A 25,518-nucleotide genomic window follows, 5' to 3' on the forward strand; every position below is an offset into this window, starting at 1 on the left:
CCACTTCAGTATCTCCCCATAAGCAATTAATTTCACCCACATTATAACATGGATTTTGAAAAGGCCACAGTCTATTCTCACTACAACCAACCTAAGTGCACAAACTAATCAAGGAAATGGCAGCAATTAACTATACAGAGTCTGTTCTTCAGTAGTCATTTCCTGCAATTATTTTTCTTTCCCCAAGTAGTCATTTCCTTTGTTGAAGAAAATTATTTTTCGCTTTGTCAAGGCTTTAATTCCCTGGTGCTTATTAGTAATCCTACATGGTGTAATTGGACAGTAATTTCAATATATTTATCCTCATATGGTCATAATGGGGCAATACCCCATTTAAAATGTTGGCTGATGTTGTTTCCATGCCGCTATGCAAACACAGTGTCTGGCTGTTCTCTGCATTAGTTGCCATAGAGCCGGTGGTAAGTACATTGCTCCACTGCAGTCTGCACTTCTGAATGATACACAAGTTAGGGGACAAGTAGGGAATGGGATGGGATGTAGCCAAAATGCTTCCCCACCCACCATTCATGAATACTGTGCTGTCAAATACAGGCAGCACTGTATTCATAGAGGGAACAAAACAAGGTGGACCTGTTTTCACCCTGCACTTAATATATAACTCCTTTAACATTAACTAGTATATAATTATGTAACAAAGAATCATCTGGATATAGAGATATCATTCTTGGTTTCAGTCTTTTATATAACTGTACTATAATATATATATGTGAATATAATAATATATAATATATATATGAACCTTTTTCTGTTTGAGTTTTATTTCAGGACCCCTGCCTTCCCCTCTGTATGGCTGCCTTGTCCTGTGTTATTATATATTCAGCTCTCATATTATTAACAAGATATGAGGAGAAAGGCAAAATGTACCCTTATTGGGCTTAATAAGCGCACACACAAGTACCTTGCTTTATGGAAGAAGGGAATATATTCTGCTCATGTTTCTTTCTCTCAGTCAGTTAAATCCATGTCGGAATAGAATGTGTTTGTAATTATGTGAAAGTGCTAGACAAGTAGTGCTCTGATATATTCAGTCTCTGGTTCTTAGAAAGCAGCCTCAGGTACTATACACTTGCCTGGTGGCTCTTTCTTCCCCCAACTGAAAAATGTAAATGGTTCTCTGGCAAAGGAAAAACATCAGCATAATACAGTCTGGGTTATGTTTGTTTTATGAAAAAGATCTTTAAAGGGATTAAGCCTTTTGGAGGCTGATGGGTTTTGCATATAGGAAGATATTAAGATTTCATGATGGATTTGTGGAGAAAATACTGAAAACTGGGTCATTTATGAAGTTTGCGCAGGGCATATTTTTTCGCAAATGGTTGTTTTGAATATGTTTTCCTATTTTGCACTACTGCGCCCGTCTTCCTATTTTTGCGTATCGCAGAAAGATTTGTAAATGAGATTATGTTTTGTGTGAGCATACCTTCTGTGCCTGTTTATTGGATGCAAATATAGTGGCGATATATATATATATATATGTATATAGCGAACTCAGGGTGGCACTCTGCTTCAGCTCTTACCTCGGGTGCAAGGTAAATGATTTAAATATCCGAAAGAAGACCAGCAACCGAGTTATATTCCAAAAAGATCAATCGTGTATTAAAAACGCATGAACAGCCAACTTTACGTTTCGGTCCCCATCAGGACCTTTCTCAAGGCAACCATGCTAACCAACCCCATGTTCTATTTATCCATAGTGAACCAGCAAATGCCCACATGCCATAAAGTGACTGTTGCAGTAAAGCATGTAACTAATGCTACAAAGTGATCTGTGCCATAATTATCAGTAGAGCATCACACGCCATAAAGTGACCATTGCAGTAAAGTGTGCAGCAAATGCTATATATATATTTGCAAGTTGCCATTGGCTTATTTTTTTCACGAACCTGTCACAAAAATCCAGGCAACAAAAATTAGCAGAGTAAGGAAACAGTTGCGGTCGTGTCTAAAAAGTTGCGGTTGTGTCAACTAAGTTGCGGTCGCATCAAAAAATCCACGGCCAAAAAAGGCACGGTCACGTAAAATAATTTACAATTGCATCAAAAAAGTTGCGTCAAAAATGTTGTGGTGGCATAAAAAAAAGTCCCATCAAGCAACTTTTCCATAGTTTCACAAATTTTTGGCGAAGCGAAATGGGACAGATTCACTCAATCACTATGCACCAGTCTAGTCCAGCTTTATAAATATTAACACGGGCAGGGCAAATACTGTATGTACACTGTGCGAATAATTTTGTATTGGGGAAATTTTTTTAATGACCCCCAGTAATTTTCTTGTCCAGTAGGGTGCTGGAGTGAAGGAAACTGATGGCGGTGAGAAAGGTATGGTCTGTTGGACCACTAACCCAGCAGCCCATAAACTATGGCCCTATCAGCAGTGTTCCAAATGAGCAGACTGTAGGTCTAAATTACAATGACAGAGATAAGAGCAGTTGGAGAGAGGACTATGTCTACCTGCTGATCCAACTAAAAAATCAAACCTGCTCGATCGACATCTGGAAAATTTTTGGCAAGATTTAGTTGGGTAGAGGGTCAGGGGTCCCCATACACTGGCAGATAAGCTGCCAAATCTTTCTAAAGGACTCTAATCGGCAGCTTAAAATTTGGCCGTGAATGGCCACCACAATAAAAATCAAATGTCAGATTTTCCCTCATTTACCGTAATTGGCTGATTCCAGCATAGGACAGAAATGTGCAATATCCTACCGATGCACAGCAGGGTTGGGTTTTTTGTAGAAGGAAAAACATATGTTGATAAAGCACACAAATAAAACTGCCGATATCTCAAAATACATTAATCATAAAATATATTTGTGAAAAGTTATATTAAGCACAAACAACAGAATGGGTGCATGTTATATATGATATTTCCCCTTTAATTCCACTATGTGCAAAATCAGGATACAGGATCAAACATACAATGTTTTTCTTTTAACTTTATTGCTCTTCTTTCCGCTAAAAACAAATAGCAGCAAAGTGGCTGGGGTTGTGGGGGTGTAAGAACAGATTACGGAAATACAAATTGCTTAAGATGTGCTTCTGAAGGGAACTTTGGATATTATATCTACCCCATGCCGCTATTCCTTATCACACCTGGATTTTCTAGAACTGCAGTATCTGATTACAAATGATATTTTTTTTCCTGCTGGGAGATTACACAGTATGTCAGTTCTTAAAGTTTCTGTATCTACAGGGTAATATAGCAAGTCAGAGCAACCCAATATAACTGCTATCTGCTGGAACAGACTTGCCCTTTCGTTTTCTGAGCACCACTTTACACATAAATATCTTTATATTTTACCCTTAGCTCTGAGTTCCAGCTTTCTTACTACTGTAATCCAGTCCTCTACCTTCTTTGAAAGAACATGTCTTTTTATCAGGCTGAGCTGACATCAACTAACCCCATGTCATGAAGGTGATAATGATCCAATCCAGGTTTTTTTTAGCCTTCCTAATACCTTAGGACAGAACAGATCCCCTTATCACTATTTACTGCATATAAACCCTGCAAAGCATATATACAAATACAAAGCATAGCGAACCTTCTGTTTAATAAACAAATGCAAATACCGTTTCTATTGACACCCCCACATCTCAAGTGGACTCCTTGCTGTGCATGCATGGCGGTGATATGGGACAAGGGACAACCTCCGCTTCCACAATGAAACCCTAAAGATTTCCTCTTCTTTTTCTCTAATAGCAGGAAATACAGGTATAAGACCCATTATCCAGAATGCTCGGGACCAATGGTATTCCGGATAAGGGGTCTTTCCGTAATTTGGATCTCCATACCTTAAGTCTACTAAAAAAATCAATAAAACAATAATTAAACCCAATAGGATTGTTTTGCATCCAATAAGGATTACCGTATATACTCGAGTATAAGCCGAGTTTTTGAGCACAAAAAATGTGCTCAAAAAGTAACCTTCGGCTTATACTCGAGTATACCTCCCCCAACCTCCTTCCCTCCACTTGTGTCCGACTCTTGATCTGGCGATCTGGCGATGTAACGTGCTCGCACACCCCCCGTGCACGGACGGGGGGTTACGAGCGTGTTACATCTCCACCGCAACTAAAAGCAATTGGTGCTGTGTGCGCACTCGCTCACCTACGTCCGCAGGGGTGCGCGCGTTGCATTGCCAGCGCAACTTCAAGGTATTGGTGCTGTGCGTGCACTTGATCACATCCGTCCACGGGGGTGCACGCGTTACATCTCAAGCGCAACTTCAAGCAATTGGTGCTTGGTGCTGTGCGCGCACTCGCTCAACTCCTCAACTTAACACGCTGTGAACCTTAGTCCCAATGCACCGGAAATCCCTACTGCCTTCTCACTGACTCACACTGAAGGCGGAAGTGGCGCTGCCTCCCCGCTGTACTTAGCCTTCTAGTTGCGGACTGAACGTTATCTGTGGGAGGATGATAACAGCGATCGATGTGTTTACTAACAAAAAAGGTTATTGTGCTTCTACCAGCATTTTGTGAGTGACTATTGACTGTAACATGTGAAAGAACTGTCACCCATTTCGGGTTTTGATTATGTGCTGTTTTATGGGGCTTGTGGGGAAGCCTTGGCATCTTATTGCACCTGTGGGACACGCACCTTCACATTTAAACATACTGCCCTGCATTAAAATGTACTTATGCTTCTTAATTGTAAAAGCTTATCTCGCTTCTAAACAGTGATCATGCTGTTTAGCTAAGCACCTGCAGCTCTGATTTAAAAGAATTGTTGAAACCAGAAAAGGCAAATCCATCTAACTCCTACTTACACAAGTACATATAGACACACGTCTGTCCATGGGAGGGGGGGCGGTTTGCGAGCGCGTTACATCAGCAGGATGAACACAAGTGGAGGGAGGGAGGAAGGGACGGTGGGTGCACGCAACGAGCGCGTTACATCTGCACAACGAGCCAGAGTAAGTAATTGGTACAATAACTTATTATTTACAAAAATTAAATTTGTATTAAGTCCAGCATCAAGAATTATTTTGCCCTAGTAACTACTATTGTAGTACTGTGGTGGGACTTGTACACTGGTGTCCAAGTACTTATAATAATTGATGATAATTAGTATGGCAGCTTCCTTAGCGTTCCTAAACTTGCTTTTGTCTGCTGCTGTAGCATTTTTCTTTCCCTAAAGTTCTATTTTTATTTATCTGTTATTTATTTGATTATTGAAAATTAGCAGTAGCGGTTGCATTTCCCACCCTAGGCTTATACTCGAGTCAATACCTTTTTCCAGTTTTCTTAGGTAAAATTAGGTACCTCGGCTTATACTCGGATCGGCTTATACTCGAGTATATACGGTATTTATATTTTAGTTGGGATCAATTACAAGGTACTGTTTTATTATTACAGAGTAAAAGGAAATCAGTTTTAAAATTCTGAATTATTTGATTAAAATGGAGTCTATGGGAGACAGGCTTTCCGTAATTCGGAACTTTCTGGATAACGGGTTTCCGGATAAGGGATCCTCCTATACCTGTACAAAGCTCTGTATGCAATACTTGGAATCTCAGTTCTTATCTTGACACTGAAATTTGGGTGACTTAAGAAACCCCCCCGTAAAGACATTCTACAATGAATTCTGATCTCCAGCATTGCCCATAAAGGTAAAGAACCATAAACACTGTTTGTAGTAAAGAGAGTCCTTTGAACCTCCCACTATAAGGTAGGGACTATCAATCTGCTTTGCCATCTTCCAGAGCTTTGTTCCTCTATATTAGCTTTGTATGGAACAATGCTATTAGTCTATATCATATTAATGTCAAGTTAATGCCTGCGTCAAGCAGAACATGCTTTTAAAGAAATACAGATCTCAAATGTGTACAGAATCCATCAAATGACTCAAAGGAGAGTTAAGTAAATACATTGCATTAACTGGAAGCAAATAAATCCTTATAGAAGTACATTAAGGTTCTTGATTAACATAACTGGCCAAGGATGTAAAGCAAAAAAAACAAACCTTTCCTTTCTAATCTTCAGCCAATAACGTTAGCAAGTCCATGTTATTATGACGTCGGGCCTGTGTGTGGTGGGCACATTAATTAAGGCAGGTTCTGACCCAACCCCGTTTTCTATACCCCTTTGTAATGCTTTTTTTATTCATAACTAACCGCTGATATGCTCAGTAGACATGAGCACCACTAGCCCTCTAGCAAGAGGATCAGAATGTCACAGACGAGGGGCTAAATAAGGACACTTTGTTCCTGATTTTAAAAAAAAAGCTTACAGAAATCTAATAAAAAGGACAACATACACCCATTCATTTGCTATCGATAAAAGGCTACGGAGTAGATTCCCAAGGTGGGCCAAGCTTGCCTTGTCATCGGTTTCAGAGCAGCCAACAAGAAACCCAAAGCAACGGGTCAATGTAAAAACCTAAATTGCAGGTTCCGAGGGGTTTGAAAGGCACAATTCATCACTTCTAAAGCTTACACTTTTAGGTCATATGAGAAAATCATGCTCCCTCACAGTTTTGGTTGCCTACCTTTTAAAGACTAATTTACCAGCCAGCAGTGGAGTTTCCCCAACATAGGAGGAAGTCCATGATGTCAAAGGGAAGGGGTGATGACAAAAGGGAACAGGGTCATGACATCACAGACATCCCAAAGAGGATCTGGGAAAGGGAAAAGGCAGGGAAAAGGTAGGTTTGCAGCACATTCTGGGCAGATTGGGGGTTGGCCAGGGGCTGAAATTGATAATACCGTCCCCAATCTTTGCAAGTTTTTTACCGGCTCGGCCAGTAAAATACCGGCCAGGTGGCAACCCTACTCACAGGGGCACATTTACTAACCCACAAATCCGAATTGGAAAAATTCCGATTGGAAAACGAACATTTTGCGACTTTTTCGTATTTTTTGCGATTTTTTCGGCGCCTTTACGACTTTTCGGAAATTGTCGCGACTTTTTCGTTACCAATACAATTTGCGCGAAAAAACGCGAGTTTTTCGTAGCCATTACGACTTGCGCGAAAAAACGTGACTTTTTCGTTGCCATTCCGAAAGTTGCGCAAAATCTGGCGATTTTTTTCGCAGCGTTAAAACTTAAAAGGCGCGACTTTTCGCGCAAGTTTTAACGCTGCGAAAAATCGCAACATTTTGCGCAACTTTCGGAATGGCTACGAAAAAGGCGCGACTTTTTGCGCAAGTTTTAACGCTACGAAAAAATCGCCAGATTTTGCGCAACTTTCGGAATGGCAACGAAAAAGTCGCGACAATTTTCCGAAAAAATTGCAAAATACTGATCATTACGAAAAAAACGCAATCGGACGCATTCGGCCCGTTCGTGGGTTAGTAAATGTGCCCCACAGTGTTAAGCACTTATTGTCCCGATACCTGTTGGATAAATTAGAGATGGGTCTGGCACTGAGATACCTACAGAAAACACTAAGCTCTTAGTGCCATATGAATAGCACAGTTCCACACACTCTGCCTCTCACATCCTTTTCCTTTTTCCTCTCTATCAACCCTCAACAACTTTACTAATTGTTTTCTTTAATAACAATAGCAACAGTAATTTCCTAATAGTCCCCTTATAAGTACATAGATGAAACTGACTGTAGCCCTTGAGACAACTGTAGCAATGGATATTGTACAACTGTACAACAGTAGCAATGGATATTGTACAACTGTACAACTGTAGCAATGGATATTGTACAACTGTAGCAAAGGATATTGTACAACTGTAGCAATGGATATTGTACAACTGTACAACTGTAGCAATGGATATTGTACAACTGTACAACTGTAGCAATGGATATTGTACAACTGTAGCAAAGGATATTGTACAACTGTAGCAATGGATATTGTACAACTGTACAACTGTAGCAATGGATATTGTACAACTGTACAACTGTAGTAATGGATATTGTACAACTGTACAACTGTAGCAATGGATATTGTACAACTGTAGTAATGGATATTGTACAACTGTACAACTGTAGCAATGGATATTGTACAACTGTACAACTGTAGCAATGGATATTGTACAACTGTACAACTGTAGCAATGGATATTGTACAACTGTAGCAAAGGATATTGTACAACTGTAGTAATGGATATTGTACAACTGTACAACTGTAGCAATGGATATTGTACAACTGTACAACTGTAGAAATGGATATTGCACAACTGTAGCAATGGATATTGTACAACTGTAGTAATGGATATTGTACAACTGTACAACTGTAGCAATGGATATTGTACAACTGTACAACTGTAGAAATGGATATTGCACAACTGTAGCAAAGGATATTGTACAACTGTAGTAATGGATATTGTACAACTGTACAACTGTAGCAATGGATATTGTACAACTGTACAACTGTAGAAATGGATATTGCACAACTGTAGCAATGGATATTGTACAACTGTACAACTGTAGCAATGGATATTGCCCAACTGTAGCAATGGATATTATGCTAAGAAGTTATACAACACAAAGAAGAGAGTAACAAAATAATAACTTACCACAGATTTACCAGAAATGGGTGTTCAAGGCACTGCATGATCTGTAATTCCCTAAAGACATTTCGGACTTCGTCCCTTTCAATGCACTTCTGTTTATTCATGTACTTCATAGCGTACATTATCTTCGAATCCTTCTTTTGCACAATGCACACCTGCGCACAGTGAGAAAAGTGCCCATCAGTAATGCTGCAAAAGCGCTGGATAACATCTGGTTGTTGTAATATAGAAAAATATGATGAGAGCCATTTAATTAGGAAAATATATACATTGTTCTTGTCACTGATAGCTAGCGGTAGTCTCAAACTGCCCTCTGTCTGGCTAGACTGGCCGCCTATGTTACATGAATACATTTGAGATAAAGCCATGGGGAGGGAAATAAGGAGTAAATATGGAGTCAGCTGTGTAACAGGGTCACAGTAGCAGAGATTTCAAAAGGACAGGCTGCAAAAGAGCTATGGATCTGTATCCCCCATTAGGCTGGTGGCACATGGGGAGCTTTTAGCAGATGAAACAAATGCTAGCCCCTATATGTAGTAAAAGGAACTAAATTTACCCAGTAGCAGTAACCCATAGCAACCAATAAAATGTTTTTAAAGGAATACTGTTATGGGAAAACATGTTTTTTTCAAAACCCATCAGTTAATGGAGCTTCTCCAGCAGAATCCTGCATTGAAATACGTTTTTTAAAAGCACAATTAATTTTGAGATTTCATAAATTCTTCATTTCCCATGGCGCAACAGCCATGTGACCTGTGCTCTGATAACCTTCAGTCACATTTTACTGCTGCGCTGCAAGTTGGAGTGATATACCCTCCCCACCCCCAGCAGCCAATCAGCAGAACAAAGGGAAGGGAGCAAGATAGTCAGGGCCGGATTTGTGGCAAGGTCCCAAAGGCCCGGGCCTAGGGCGGCACAAATTTAGGGACGGCATGCCACCCCGCCGCAACATAATTTTTAAATTTGGCTCCCATATGGAGCAATGGGGACCTCTCCCCACTGCTCCATATGGGACTTTAAATGTTTGCGCATGCGCACTTGCGCTCGCAGCCGGTGGGGCACGGGGTGCCCAACGGGGGCGGCCTAGGGGCGCCTGCAAGACAAATCCGGTGCTGAAGCAGCTCCCAGTAGGTATCAGAATAGCACTCAATAGTAAGAAATCCAAGTCCGGTTTGGGACTCCTCCAGTTACATGGGAGTAGGAGAAACAATAGGTTAGCTGAAAGCAGTTCTAATGTGTAGCGCTGGCTCCTTCTGAAAGCTCATTGACAGGCACAATACACTGAGATGGCGCCTACACACCAATATTACAGCTAAAATATTTGTTGGTTCAAGAATTACAATTTAAATGGTAAAGTGAATTATTGTGATGTGTAAACAGTGTAATTGAAAATAAAAAGTACACCATGAAAATCATGACAGAATCTGTGACCAGTAAATGCTACCTGCTGATTGGTTGCTACGGGTTACTGCTCCTGAACATTTTAATGAAGGTCCCATTAACCATCTGCCCTCTTTAGGCATTTTGAAGTGTCCAAAACAAAGAAATCATTTGAATCATATAAAGGAAACTGTCAATACATGCCTCTTGAATAAAGCCTATTAACACTTTGCATTGTAACAGGGTAAGTGCTTGCCTATAGTATAAAGGCGTGAGTTGGGATTATTTGCTACCTATAATGATAGCTAGACTCTGTTATGTGTAAATGAAAACAATTGTTCACAGACCAAAAACTGTTAGAATAGTATGACCACTCTGCTTAATTTATAGACATTGTCAGCAATGTAATACATTAAATCCCAGCCTGCGCTTCTATGTACAATGCCAGTAGCTGTTATTCTGGTGACTTTAATGCACTGACGTTACGGCTGTAGCGCTGTTTGCTCTGATTCTGAAGATCAGTTTTCCACAGGGAATGAATTATGTAGTGTGATAATGTAGTAAGTAAGGTCGGGAGCTGGGCAAGTGAATCAGGGCACAGTGTGGGTAAGGGTAAGGCCACTTTGCTAACTGCAAACATTCCAGTCCCTGTGCATTTACAGCCCACTGAGCTGCCGTAATTATGTTCAACTGAATGCTCAAGTGGATGCTTACAGCCCTCTGTCTGCTGTTTGTCTCTAGGCGTATAGATGCACTGTCTAGCCATAGATTTTCCTTTGCCTCCTGATCACCCACAAGTCTCTACTGTGACATCTATTTTAAATAATACCCATACCTAAATCCCAAGCTCTCTCTCTCACCATGCTTAGGGCCTGAAATAAAAGTTGGCAGAAGAGACACATGCCTAGGGCACAATGGTGGTGGGGTGTGTGTGAAGGGCACATACCTTTCTGCCTTCCTTCTGCTAGTTTCAGCCCATCAGAATCCTTCTGGTTGCTGTGCCAGAGTGCGTGGAGGGGGTGAGTATGGGACAGGGTGTTGGGACGGGTGCATACCTTAGGCCCGGTACTGTACACATTATTTTCTACTCTAAACAATAGCAGACTGATCTCCTCATGTTCCATGCATTCTCCCACTGCTTATCAAAGAAAATATCTATGTCTATGTTCTTATTATGTCCAGTATTAATTACTGTTACAGGCCTTCAACATCCCATAATAACACCCTCATTTGAATTTTATCCACACTAAATGACTAATATTCTTTATTTACATAACTCCAACATATTTCTGAGTAGAGTTCTGCATCCTATATTCATTTATACATTATGGCCAAAAGTATGTGGATGCCTCTTCTAAGTCTTGTAATTGACAAATTAAGCCATTGCCGACACAGTTGCCACTATATCATACAATGTCACTATATTACAACAATGTGGTGTTGATTCCTATACCAATTGCTTACATAGAGTTGTCTTAATTTTTTTTTTTTCTTCATTTTTCTGTGCCCAGATTAAAAATGCATTGGGTTTAAAATGCTAATAAAAATAAAATATTTTTTTAAGTACTTGAGTTCCCTGCTATTACTCTATTTCAGTATTAAAATTGAGACTGGATGTAAAGATATGTTGAATGGAAGGCTTACTAAATAAGCAATAAATTAATTAAGCTTACCTTTCCAAAACTCCCCTTTCCAATCGCTCGCAGTATTTGGAAATGATCAAAGTTAACTGCAAAGAAGAGAAGCATTATAGAAGATTAGTGTGCCTTTCATACAGCTCTGCAACATATACTGTATAATGCTATAATTCTATTTATCTACCTGTTATATTGCTTTACAGTTAGCTACCGTATCCAGAAGTTATAGCATTTAAATATTAGCGAAGAGAAGGAATAAATCTGACAGAATGGGAACTTTTAGCTTATTAATAGCTTCTGTGAAGATGAAGGGGAAAGCGGTTTTCACAGTAATAAAATAGTGATGCTTTGAAGTCAGAAGGTGAGGACTTGGGGCCAGGAAAGCTGTGTAATCATTTGCAGAAAGCTGGGAGAGGTGCATAGACTGCCCTCACTATTGACTGGCATGTCAGGCAGTTGGTAGCAATCAAGATCATGTCTGCTGTACATTATATTATACTTCAACAGATATTGGGTCACTTGGATTGTAGGAAGCTCCTCCGGAGGGGAAACCTTTCCTTTTTAAATATCTGCAGTCAGTGTCAATTGTTTTTGTAGTGAGTAGGTGGTTCCCACTTCCAGGTGTATATATATAGGGACTTGATACAAAGGAAAAAGTGTTTCTATTAAAAAAATTCCAACGTTTCGAGCACAACCAGTGCGCTTCTTTAGAGACAGTGGAAAAAAATATTCACATGGAGTCAGGAAGGAATTTTTTCCCCTCTGCGGCAAATTAGAGAGGCTTCAGATGGGGTTTTGCCTTCCTCTGGATCAACTAGTAGTTAGGCAGGTTATATATAGGCATTATGGTTGAACGTGATGGACGTATGTCTTTTTCAACCCAACTTACTATGTTACTATGTTACATGTATAGACTTGGGTGTGTTCTATATTGGACATTTACACTATAATGTGGTTCTCTTTTAGTTTAGTAGGGGTCTGAACTGCCTCTGCACTCACCTTCCTCCACGTCATGCTGCTGTTAGGGTGCCAGTGGTGCCCCTCTCTCTGCAGCTCCTGGCCTACACCATGCTGATATTAGCCAGTCAGGTTAATAGAATGTGGCCTGCAGAGTTTATAGCTCATATAGGAAAGCCCAGATTAATCATTTAGATATCCTTTTTGACTGTAAGGAATAATATATCCCTTTTAGTTTACAGGAAAAATTATGGAAATTGTTTAGTGAAAGGTTTAAGGTCAGCTTCAGTCCATAAAGCCATAACAACCAATCAGATGTTGGTTTATATAATTCTAACATTATTCTACACCACATTCTATTTTCTAACACCACTAGACTGGTGGCTTGCAGGCTCCAAAACTGATGACCGTCCTAAAAAACTGTTCAGTTTCTCTGTAGGAAACACTGATTAAGGCAGAAACCAAATCCGCAGATTTCCATATCTATTTCTGCTAAAGGATCAGGATGGACATGACATGGACCTTAAATAGACCTTCATCTATTCCATAGAACATACTATATCATTTTGTGGCTTGGGGCAAAGATTCCTCAAATGTAAATGCTGCAGCATTATTTGCTACTCTCCTCCCAAATCCATTTGTCTTAAGGGGACACTATAACTGACCAGTTATTGATAAATGGAAGAATAACATTTTGGTACTCACTTATGTCTGAGATGTTACTTTGTTTAGGGCTCAGCACTTTAACACTGTGTCACTGTATCATTAATATGTGTTTTGCTGAGCGTTTATAGAAACACTATTCCTATTTTTGAGAGATTCATGAGTAAAGCCGAGCAAGTCAGGCCACCAGAGGGCTCTCTTTCATCATAGTCTTTGGCTGCGGTGCAGGAATCATGACTGATTACAGTTTACAGAAGCTTAAAGTGGATGTTAAGCCTATGTATAAGCTGGGCATAATTTACAATGCTTTGTAGGTAAACTAAAATAAATCCTTTACACTGAGTACAGAATATTCCAATATATCTGTATTTAGTTTATCTTCTGCTGTTATATACACACTGTTATTCATCTTTCAGGTTTCTTGCATTGTCCAAAGCTGTTTATGATGTTTATCGATTAGCTTCAAAAATTCATTATTGCCGAACACCTGGTATTTACTACCTTATTAATTCATATATACAAAAAAGGAGAGACCTTCATTTGGTGCCTTTGGCATTAAAATATAACCTTTAATTTCATTAAGTTAAAAAGATAATCAATCTAAAATTAGGATCCACCAAAACTCCGAAAAATCAATGATTTATTAAAAACAATTAATTTATAATGAGTGCGGATAATTTCAGTATTTCTAATTACACTATTTCAATCCCAATTATTAAATTATTTCTCACAGTTCATTTGGGATACAGCAAAATTAAATAACTCCACATATACTGATTCCACTCTCAGGAGCGCTTGTGCTTAAGTAATTAATCTATTTACAACCAAACTTAATAAGGGAGATAATTCATTAAGGAGGAATTCCACGACATTATTCTCATTTATTGCATATGATAGGAGAATTCATAAATATTCACAAGGTGGGAAATCATATCCACATTTTTTGTATATATGTTTATGATGTTTCCCTGTAATATTAGCCCGTGATCCTCTGTACTACATGCCTATCATTGATTTGAGTGAAATGCAATGGAGAGTTTCAGCCACTGTTTGCCTATACAGAAATAATGAAATAAAGGAGATTGATTTTATCCTGAGTGCCGATCTCCTCAGTGAACTTCCCTGTTGCTCGGCTACAGCTAGGGAATTAAGTTTATTTTGTCGTTGGTATTTGTGGATTACAATGGAGCAGTCCTTCCAGCCAGTTATGCACATCTACTGATTCATAATGTGGAACCTGCATAAACAAACACTCGTGCATAGCCGGATCCATTTTACCATTGGCAGTGTCAGTAGAGAGCAATGTGTATGGATCGTAACTACCATTTGGCTGCTGGATACAGCTGTGCACATACAGTAGTTTCAAATCTAAACCTTTATTGGATTTTAACAGTAGGATAGTGGGGACATTTTTCTTGGGCCTCCTAAAAAACTGATAAAAGTAAGGCTATACAGGTATAGGATCTGTAAAATCTACTAAAAAATGATTTAAACATTAAATAACCCCACGTATTGGTTTGCCTCCAATAAGGATTCATTATTAGTGATGAGTGAATCTGTCCCATTTCCCTACGGCAAAATATTTGCAAAACTGCTAAAAAATTCACGAAACGGTGAGAAATTAGCAAAACGAATGGAAGTCAAAAGGCGACTATTTTTATGCTTGACAATTTTTACATTCAACAAATTTTTTACGCACGGAACATTTTTCATGTGCAAAAATCAATTTATTCATAATTTATTGCACGTTTTTTCTTGGGGACATTTTTACTTGTTTTATTATTACAGAGAAAAAGGAAATTATTTTTACAAATTACAGTTATTTGCTTATAATGGAGTCTATGGGAGATGGCCTTCCTGTAATTTGGAACTTTCTGGATAACTGGTGTCCGGATAAGCGATCCCATACCTGTAGTACATTATGTAACAACTGAAATATTTTTGGGGAAATATTTTCAGGAATCTCGTGTTGTATGCCAATTCCATCACCAGTTTTGGCTCTAGGTTTATACAATCTCCATTCAAATAAGACTCATCTTTTTAGCTTCTAGGGCTTAAAATATAATTTCACCTGTTCTAGTTTGTCCCTGTTAAATTAACAGTAACAATAAACAATAAAAATTGTACATTTTCTTCAGAAACACTGCTATAGTTTATATCAGTGCGGTCAATGTCAGTGCTGATGGAAGTCAGTTTTGGCCACTCCCCTTTTTAAACCACACCCACTTCAAACAACACCCATACTATCACAAGAGCTTTTGAGACCATGCCCAGGTTAAAGAAGAAGGAAAGGTAGAGTTTTATTGTCATCCCAACAATATACTTACAAGTACACAGTGGGACGAAATATCGTCCTCCTGGATCAAAAAAGGTGCAATACATAACTATAATTACTATAATAATAGAAAATTAAATTAAATTAAAAAAATTAAAAAAAAACAAAACACAGAACAGTAATACCTCTATCAAAAGAAACTCATTATTTCTTGTCACTTATTTGGAAACATGATGTTCCAGTGTCTGACTTCCTCTCTCAGAAGCCTTAATTCCGGTGGCCAGAGTCTGTGCAGCTCTCTCCCCTCTCCCCTCTCCTGCTCCCCCTCCCACCAGAATGCTAAGAACTCCCTCCCCCCTCCCTTAGGAATGTGTGATCTCAGCTATACTGCAGGCTGGAAGCTACTTAAAATGGCAGCTGCTATCTTAAGCAAAAGGGGAAACTTCTAAAGCTGTTTACTCAGATATGTTAATGGTTTCTGCAGAATTAATATATAGGTGGCACTAATGTGGCAAATCTATTGGCAGTAAAATGCCAGTGTAGGGATATCTCCCTTCATTCATATGTGAAAGAATTATATTTTGTAATATTAGGAAAGTAGAGGCACCTGCCTAGGATGAAAGCAATTTGGAAGCCAATAGAAAACATTTTTTTTTATTTGAAGTTTACTGCATTTTTAATATCCTATGCCAATGAACTATTAATTACACCTACTTGTCTCCTTTCCTATGTATGTCGGTCTGTGTCTGTAAATAAAGGTGGCCACACAAAGGCGGCATTAAACTGCTAAATCGGCCCCTTCAGAGCAGTTCAGCAACTTATCTGCCCACTAATGGGTCCCTCTGATTGACCTACCTGACCCGATCTTTCCATCAAATCGAGAACCACATTTGCATGTTGATGCGGATCTCAATCCAACTGCCTGCACAGACCATTGCCTCAATGGCCAAATGATGGGATTTCTAAACAAGAGACATCCACCCTCACTATAAAGGCCCCCATACACGGGCCGATAGAAGCTGCCAATATCGGTCCCTTGGACCAACTCGGCAGCATATCTGCCTGTGTAGGGGCAGAAACGAGCGGGCTGGCCGATCGATATCTGGCCTGAAATTGCCCAGATATCGATCGGCCAGGTTAGAAAATCCAGTCGGATCGGGGACCGCATCGGCTCGTTGATGTGGTCCCCGAACTGACTGCCCCATTGCCGCCTACATAATCCGGTTGTTTGGGCCAAACGATCGGATTTTTTTTAACTTCAAGCTCCCCGATATCGCCCACCCGTAGGTGGGGATATCGGGGGAAGATCCGCTCGCTTGGCGATCTCGCCAAGCGAGCGGATCTTACCGTGTATGGGGACCTTAAGCCTGTCCCTGTTTATTACCCATGATCTGGCAAGTTTGCTAAACTGCTTCTGCCTACTTGTATGATAAGATTGAGGTTATCTCACTGATGGCCTTTTTTTCTGTAATAGAACTGTTGGAAGTAATCTTTGATTTCAGCAGGGCAAGGATGAGCCCTGGCTCTATGTTTTGATCTCTGCCTCTTCTTCCCCCCCCATTTCCCTATTTGCCCCGCAGGGTTTTCAGTTATGGGCATCCCCCCATGGGATGAATTCATATCTTCATCAAGCAAAACAAATCAATCAGTTTTCCAGCTGATGTCTGCTGGAAGCAGCAGGGACCCAATTGGACTGAATTGCTGATAAAAAAAGACCCGTCTGTGCTTTGCTGAGCAGCAGTATCCAGCCTATGACTCACGGAACTCTCGGCCCTGCTCTATGTCTGACACAGCTGTTTGGGCTGACGGTTTGTTGTGTATAAATGTTCTCTGTGGGTATAATTCGCAAGGAGTTTCAGTGCATTGACTGGAAATCAAATGTTTTACAGAGTTTTACAGGAAAATCTAAAAGAATTGTAATCCATTGCACAAGCCCATTGCCTGTTGCTGTGATGTGGAGCTATAGAGGCACAAACCATAATGAGCAATGTATTTCTTTTTAATTAGAGACTCAATTTAAGGGAGAATGTTGGGGTTATGGAGCCAATTAGTGCATTGATTACATTGATTGAATATATATACACGAGTGTGTAGTTATTAAATGGTAACTATTCTCATTTATATCCATTAACTCCCATTGGCCTAGGTTTTATTGTTCTGTTAATTCTTTTGCCCACATCATGTCCAGTTAGATTGTAAGCTTTATGGTTGACTCAGTAGGGTTGATTTACAAAAATAGGTTGTTTGATTGTGCTAATGTAGATACTGATAGCAACCAAAAATACAAAGGTTTTCTCAGTATTTAAAGTGGCGAAATTACCCCATCTACTTAACTGTTGATCAAACAAGTGCAATATAAGGTTTATGCTGAAAATGTATTCTGCAAAATGTAATATTGTTTCAAAAGAAAAAAATTCTTATTCTTATTTTTTTCCATTATATATTAATAGAAAAAATTACCCTTAATCTGGTCATACACAGGGCCATATAAGCTGCCAACTCGACCCTTCCCTACCAAGTCAGTAGCATAGAGGCGCATTTATGGGGATACCCAACTGCCTTCCCTATCAATAGCTGAACAACATTTGAACAAATCAGGCAGGTTTGAAATATTGCATGCTGATGAGTCCCTTGCCCAATGCTCTCCATATGTCTGTATTAGGATCTGATCATTTGGGACCAAAAAATCATATCAGAACATGGCCAAAGGGACCTGATCTATTAATGTATGGCTAGCTTTACTACCTACACGTCCCACCCCCTTTACAGATGTAGGGATCTCCAAGATTGGGCCCCTAGGATGGGTTCTCCTTTGACAGGCACTAGAGGGTGGCCTTAGGGAATTGGACACCTAAGGGTGGTCCTAGTTGTTTTTTTGTGTTAAGAAAGGGAGTATCCCTGCAGTTCAGGGTTATGGCCACAGGGTGGTGCACACAGTATATAAGGCTGTGCAGCCTTGTGCAGCCAGGTCTTCCTGCCTGGGACCATCTGGCAAGAGGCCAGCTACAGGCCAGGAGTAGTTAGTGAGCTAAAGGTTATAGACCGCTCTAGGAGTGGTAGATAGGCTATTTAGCTGGGCAGCTTGGCCCCTACAGGAGATTTAATGAGATTAAGATCTCCCAGCACTGATTGCTGGAGTCAGGGAACCAAGTGGTAGTAATAGGTGATTTGCCTAATCCAGGGGATAGCCGGGTGATATTCCGGGGTGAGGTCTCAAGGGGGTGTCCGCTTGGCGGGAGTACCGGGAAGTGCCCTAGAGAGGGGCTTCTGGCGTGAAGTACCGGAGGGAATCCCAAAAGAGGGTCATCTGGCTGGAGTATTGACGGTATCCCAGGAGAGAGGGTCCCCTAAGGAAAAGAGTGTTCCCTGACGTGTTCTGTAACTCCTGCAAAGCCTATCTGTCATTCATTCTGCAAATAAAGAAATCACTTGGTTCGGCATAATACCAGAGTGCATTGTCTTACTATCTGGAGGATCCACACTGCCGGGTAAGCAACTACCCCAGGGAGGGGGCAAGGTGCCAGGAGTGCTGGGAGTCCCCAAAGCAGAAGTATAATATCAAGTTCTCAGGAGGGGAGTTATAGTTCAAGCTATCCCTATCCTGTGTGGAGGCACGCCAAATAGTACAGCAACATCTGTTCCCCATAGTAAGCGGGGCTCAGGATCCCTGTAAGCGCCACTAGATCTCAGCAGGTAGCAGCACATTCTCTAAAGTGGGCTACATTTGGAGGCACTGCTGAGATCTGAAACAGTAAAGAAGGAAGGGCCAATAACTGAGGTGAGGCCTAGTGTGAGTGTGGAAGCCTGCCCTCCGTCTGGGTTAAATTTTGGGCCCCCCTGATCCGTGTCCACAAGGGATATTTGGCGCCAAATAGAGCAGGAGAGGCTCTGGGCCAACTGGATTGCAGGGTGGTGGCGCCAAAACAGAGCCAGGAAGAGGCGCTAGATCACGCGCCTGGAGGAGAGAGGTGTGCCATACTAAGTGTCGTTGCCGCCCATTTGAGCGTGCGACCAACCAAGCAGCAAAGAAAGTGCGCCAAGTGTGAGGGCGTGACTACAGCCGGTGAGGTCACCGCGGCCATTTTGAGAGAACGCACTTTGTCTCAGGAGTATAGGAGATACTGCGGGCTGAGAAGCGAGAGCATGTCTGATCCCAGCAAGCCAGCGCCACCTGGTGAGACAGCCCCTACAAGGGATGAGGAGCCTCCGGAACATGACCGCCTGCTGGTGGATGCCGGGAGACGTTATGCCTGGTCTGGCAGCTTTGCTGAGAAGATAGTGATTGACTGAGTTTAAAGGGGAAGTAGCACCTACCGTTTTGGTGTACCCCTCAGGAGGGACTTGTGCTTTCCCAAGAAGGGATTGTGGGGCGGGTGAGGGTTACCTGCACCACAGCCAACTGGCTGGTTGGGAGGCAAGGACTGCTCCTGTTTAAATTCCCAGAGGGGAATTCTTTTGTGTTGGCCCTGGAGGATGCCAGGCCCAAAGTTGACCCAGGAGGGTCCGTCAGTCAAGCTGAGGACTGATTCAAGTGCCCAACCTGTTGGTTGGAGGTATCCCAGGGCACTGATTGCCTTGGGACATGGACTCCCTCAAGGAGAGGTGGAGACTTTGATCTTTTCAGTTTTTTGAGTATGTGTGAAGTTTCTTAAAGGGACAGAGACTCTTTTTGGGGACTTACACGAAGACTGCGGGAAATGTTTATTGTGTTTAACTTTTTCTCCTAGGTCACCCAATGTACCTGTGCAGACCCTGGGAGGGGCTGTTGAAGTGGATGTTAAAGGTATAATGTTGGTATATGGTATGTCAGCCAGGAGGTGACATTTTTCGTCAAGGGGGAGAATGTAGGGATCTCCAAGATTGGGCCCCTAGGATGGGTTCTCCTTTGACAGGCACTAGAGGGTGGCCTTAGGGAATTGGACACCTAAGGGTGGTCCTAGTTGTTTTTTTGTGTTAAGAAAGGGAGTATCCCTGCAGTTCAGGGTTATGGCCACAGGGTGGTGCACACAGTATATAAGGCTGTGCAGCCTTGTGCAGCCAGGTCTTCCTGCCTGGGACCCTCTGGCAAGAGGCCAGCTACAGGCCAGGAGTAGTTAGTGAGCTAAAGGTTATAGACCGCTCTAGGAGTGGTAGATAGGCTATTTAGCTGGGCAGCTTGGCCCCTACAGGAGATTTAATGAGATTAAGATCTCCCAGCACTGATTGCTGGAGTCAGGGAACCAAGTGGTAGTAATAGGTGATTTGCCTAATCCAGGGGATAGCCGGGTGATATTCCGGGGTGAGGTCTCAAGGGGGTGTCCGCTTGGCGGGAGTACCGGGAAGTGCCCTAGAGAGGGGCTTCTGGCGTGAAGTACCGGGGGGGAATCCCAAAAGAGGGTCATCTGGCTGGAGTATTGACGGTATCCCAGGAGAGAGGGTCCCCTAAGGAAAAGAGTGTTCCCTGACGTGTTCTGTAACTCCTGCAAAGCCTATCTGTCATTCATTCTGCAAATAAAGAAATCACTTGGTTCGGCATAATACCAGAGTGCATTGTCTTACTATCTGGAGGATCCACACTGCCGGGTAAGCAACTACCCCAGGGAGGGGGCAAGGTGCCAGGAGTGCTGGGAGTCCCCAAAGCAGAAGTATAATATCAAGTTCTCAGGAGGGGAGTTATAGTTCAAGCTATCCCTATCCTGTGTGGAGGCACGCCAAATAGTACAGCAACATCTGTTCCCCATAGTAAGCGGGGCTCAGGATCCCTGTAAGCGCCACTAGATCTCAGCAGGTAGCAGCACATTCTCTAAAGTGGGCTACACAGATAATGAGCTCTCTATAAACAAACTCCACCCATATCCCAGCTGTAGCCAGAGCTTCTGGCTTACAGATAGTAAAGACTGGAAGCTACAATCTTTGCTTAACAAACAACCATATACATCTTTAATGAAAGCAACAGGCAAAAATTATTTTCATCACAATCCCCATTTGGGTTGGTGGACAAACAGTAAATAGTAAATGTAACAGTAAATAAAATACTTTACTATGAGAGGGGTGTAGGATTTGTAGTTTATGGGCTGAAAATCTCATATTAGGAAGACAAAGAGAATGAGAAATCAGTTTGCCACAAAGGAAAAGAAGAGCCAGGGAAGCTACACAAACACTGCCAGATCAGTTTAGACAATTAGACCATAGACAGGCAACAAACAAAGGGACTGGTGTCAAGGGGAATTGCTGAAGGCAAAACCAATTGGGCTGAGCAAGCAGCCTGACAAACATTTAGCCATGTACTTCAAATCAGCAGCACTGCTGCCTGGCTGGGACCTGATCTCTAGATGGTAAGCCTGCTGTGAGCCCATAGAAGCAAAATGATAGAAATCTGTATTGTTAGCAGCCAGCTAGGGAAGCCAGAATCCTGGATAGTCTGATTAAGTCTCCAGCTGTTCTGCCATTACTGTTCTGCCATTACTGTTCTGCCATTACTGTCCTACCCACTGAACCTCTGGCAGTGGATGATGGGAGTTGCAGGTCAACAGCAAAGGTAGGACCCCAGCTCCATCCATAACATCTATAATATGGATACTAAAGGTGACTGTTGGGATTTAACACTGAAGCGCACTTTTTATATTAAATGCAGAATTTTGGGCAATTCATCCCCTGTCCGATCTCTGATATTAAAGCTGTTATATTCAACTTGATTCACACAGTATGATGTATCCAATTAGCCAGTCTGGGCAGCTGCAAGATGTAATTATACATGGAACGGACATTAGACTAGAATTGGACAGCAGGGGTAGGTGCCACTTGGGATTACATGAACTCAAACACAGTAATGTCCAATATTTTATTAATTTCCTCATTGTATATATATATATACTGTATATACAGACTGATACAGACACATGTAGCACTCATATTCTGTGATTTACTGACCCACTTTTATATTTTTTGTCCACCGTAATTTATCATTGACTGGGTTGAGACAATCCCCAAACACAAATTAAAGTAAACATAATTTCAAGCAACTTTGCAATATACATCAATTACAAATATGCAGCCTTTTCATGATTTTGAATGTAATAATATGGTTTGGAACAGTTCCCTGAGCCCCGCCCCCTGTTCCCCTGCTGATCTGGCTGACTACTTTGTGACTCAAATAAAATGTAACAGTAGCCGACTGTCCCCAGCTTGCCTTCAGCCTGCATCCTCCCAATCCCACAATCCCCTGCAAAATGTGATGTCAATAAGAAAATGAACATCACAGTGCAATGCATTGTGGTTATGTAGTTCCTGCATGCTGCCTGTAAGCTGTGGAGAAGTTGTTACAATCTCTGTTTTAGTCCCTCCTCCCCTGACAGGATTTCAATTAATCCTAGGAACCAGGTAGTGGTTTGAGACTGGAGAGAATGGAAGATGAAAAGCCTGAATAGAAAGATATGCAATACAAAGTAACAATAACTATATAATTGTAGCCATGCAGAACAACAGTTTTTTTGGCTGTTGGGGTCAGTGACCCCCATTTGAAAACTGGAAAGACATAGAAGGGGAAGGCAAACACTATAAGAAATAAAAAATGAAGACCAATTGATAAGTTGCTAACAATAGGACATTCTATAACATTCTACAAGTTAACTTCCCCTTTAACTGCAATGGAAATGCATTTTCTGTTCTCTGCACTGCTGGTTCAGGTCCTTGAAACAATGAAAGAGATGCAGCTGATTACCAGTCTTCGTGAAAAGCATATGCAACATTCAGGGAATGTAAAAAATATTGTCTGGAGTTCCCCTTTAAATTCAGAATGGATTAGCCTTCATGAATTCTGATTGCTGTAAAACTGAATTTATTTTGCTCTATTTTTCTGAATGGTTTTATTGACGGATAGAAGCCAGTGCGGCAGGACATAAAGCCCAACTGTTTGCCTACTATTATGATTATTTTCTCAGCAGCTTATCTAGAAGAACATCATTAATTAAACAACACATTATATACACAGCGCTTTGTAGTCACCACCATGACACCGCCATCAGAGGAAACTTTAAGCGCCTTAGGTTGTTGGAGAACATCATTAATTTAGAAGACTACGTGCCTCTGACATGTTTTTCTTGATAAAAAAATCTGTGTTTAGTTCCAGTGCACTTATAATAAGCAAATTTCCCTCATTGAGGGTTCAATAGCAGCAGCTCAATTGAATTAAGTCCATATGATCTTCCCACGCAACACAAGCAGCTTAATCCATAACGCTTGTTATTGGCAGAGCTTTTATTTCCAGCCATGGTTTGTCTAGGTGAGGAATAAACAACCCAAGGATAATATATAACTACATGGAAAAATAAGCCAAACCTCTGTTTTCTGGAAGACAGACACACTTGCCCAGGGCTGATGGTTGGCCACTACGGGTAGCCGTAGAAAATCATTTTGTTGTGCCGCCATTTTTTTCCCTCCAAGACGTAATTAGGATGCAAGAGGAGCTCAGGCAAAATTTAGTCAAAAAGGAATATTTTTGTAACTGAGGCCCATAGCCCCTTGGTGATGCCTCAACACCAAAGCTAATGAAGGCGCTTTGTGTGGAGCAGTAGGAAATGGTAAGTAAAACAATGTTCATTCAGAAGGAGGGAAGGGTGCTTTACCTCTATCTTTGTCCTACAGTTGTAAAAAGGGACCTTATTTAATGATAAACCTATGAAAAACTGAGGGACATAGATTCCTTTGTGAAGCCCCAGCACAGGTGGACAGGTGGTCAGTGGGTGTTATGTTCTAGATCAGTGCTGTCCAACTGGCGGCCCGCGGGCCGCATGCGGCCCGCGACCCCCCTCTGTGTGGCCCCCCACCTGTCTGGCTGCTTTGATTACTTACTCTGGTGTAAGCTTTAAATGGTATCAGTACTGAGATTAACTGGCCCCCTGCATGGTTCTCACCTCAGATTCAGGCTGTAATCAGGCTGTATTGTTTAAATATGTAATCCCCTGTGTTTTTCACACCTTTTAATCTCTGCATTGTTCACCCCCTGCAGTGTTCACACCTCAGGCTCAGGCTGTAATCACCCACATTGTTCCCCTGTTCACACCTCAGGAGCAGTAGAAACCCACAAATAATCCCTGCACACTACAAAAAGAACATATACTGAGGTGGTACTTCAATTAAAACGTTTTTTAATATATAGTTATTGTGCAGACTGTAGGAGCAGTGCCAACATTGTGTCACTGTAGGCTGCCTGTGTGTGCCATACACACAGGCATCATAGGTCAAGCAGAGTATGGCACACACAGGCAGGGTAGGGAAGGCAGAATATGGCACATACAGGCAGGGTAGGGCACAAACCAACCAAGAATGGCAAACACAGTGAAAGTATGGCACACGCAGGCAGGGTAGGGAAGGCAGAGTATGGCACACACAGGCAGGGTAGGGCAGGCAGAGTATGGCACACACAGGCCAAGTATGGCACAAACCAGCCAAGTATGGCACACAGGCAGGGTAGAGAAGGCAGAGTATGGCACACACAGGCAGGGTAGGGAAGGCAGAGTATGGCACACACAGGCCAAGTATGGCACAAACCAGCCAAGTATGGCACACAGGCAGGGTAGGGAAGGCAGAGTATGGCACACACAGGCAGGGTAGGGAAGGCAGAGTATGGCACACACAGGCAGGGTAGGGAAGGCAGAGTATGGCACACACAGGCAGGGTAGGGCAGGCAGAGTATGGCAGGTTTTTGCTGTACTACAACCATTAATATGGGTATGGTCATGTGATAACATGGGTGTGGTTTCAAGTGGGTGCAGTTTAAAAAAGGGGAGTGGTCAAAACTGGCTTCCATTATCGGCCCTCCACCACGTAGGTCGAAAAAATTCCGGCCCTCGGTACAACAGAAGTTGGACAGCACTGTTCTAGATGGCAAAAATAGATTAAAACCCAACCTTTATCAGTGTGTCACCCTAACATCAGATGTGGATGTTACTTTCATTTATTAACAGTGTAAGACTGGCCCACCAGGATACCAGGAAAACTCCCAGTGGGCCCAGGTGTCAGGGGGCCCTCCTGCTCACCCAACCATTTGCCTTGTATGCCTATACCATGGCCATTACTCAATTCTATATGAGAAAAAACAGAAGAAATGGGGGAAAGGATAAATAATAGTATGTAAAAAGAAG

At 41.7% G+C, this 25,518-nt stretch overlaps 1 protein-coding gene across 1 annotated transcript in view; it reads right to left on the reverse strand.

Annotated features, from left to right (window-relative positions):
• The window catches only part of stk32b (serine/threonine kinase 32B), a 115,414-nt gene that overhangs the window by 82,600 nt on the left and 7,296 nt on the right, over positions 1 to 25,518 (reverse strand). The window contains exons 2-3 of the mRNA XM_002939053.3: positions 11,539 to 11,594; positions 8,489 to 8,640 (exon numbers count right to left, since the gene is read on the reverse strand). Coding sequence (XP_002939099.2) covers positions 8,489 to 8,640; positions 11,539 to 11,594 — 208 coding nt within the window. The remainder of the gene's footprint in view (positions 1 to 8,488; positions 8,641 to 11,538; positions 11,595 to 25,518) is intronic.

The sequence above is a fragment of the Xenopus tropicalis genome, chromosome 1, assembly GCF_000004195.4.
Source record: "Xenopus tropicalis strain Nigerian chromosome 1, UCB_Xtro_10.0, whole genome shotgun sequence".
NCBI lineage: Eukaryota > Metazoa > Chordata > Amphibia > Anura > Pipidae > Xenopus > Xenopus tropicalis.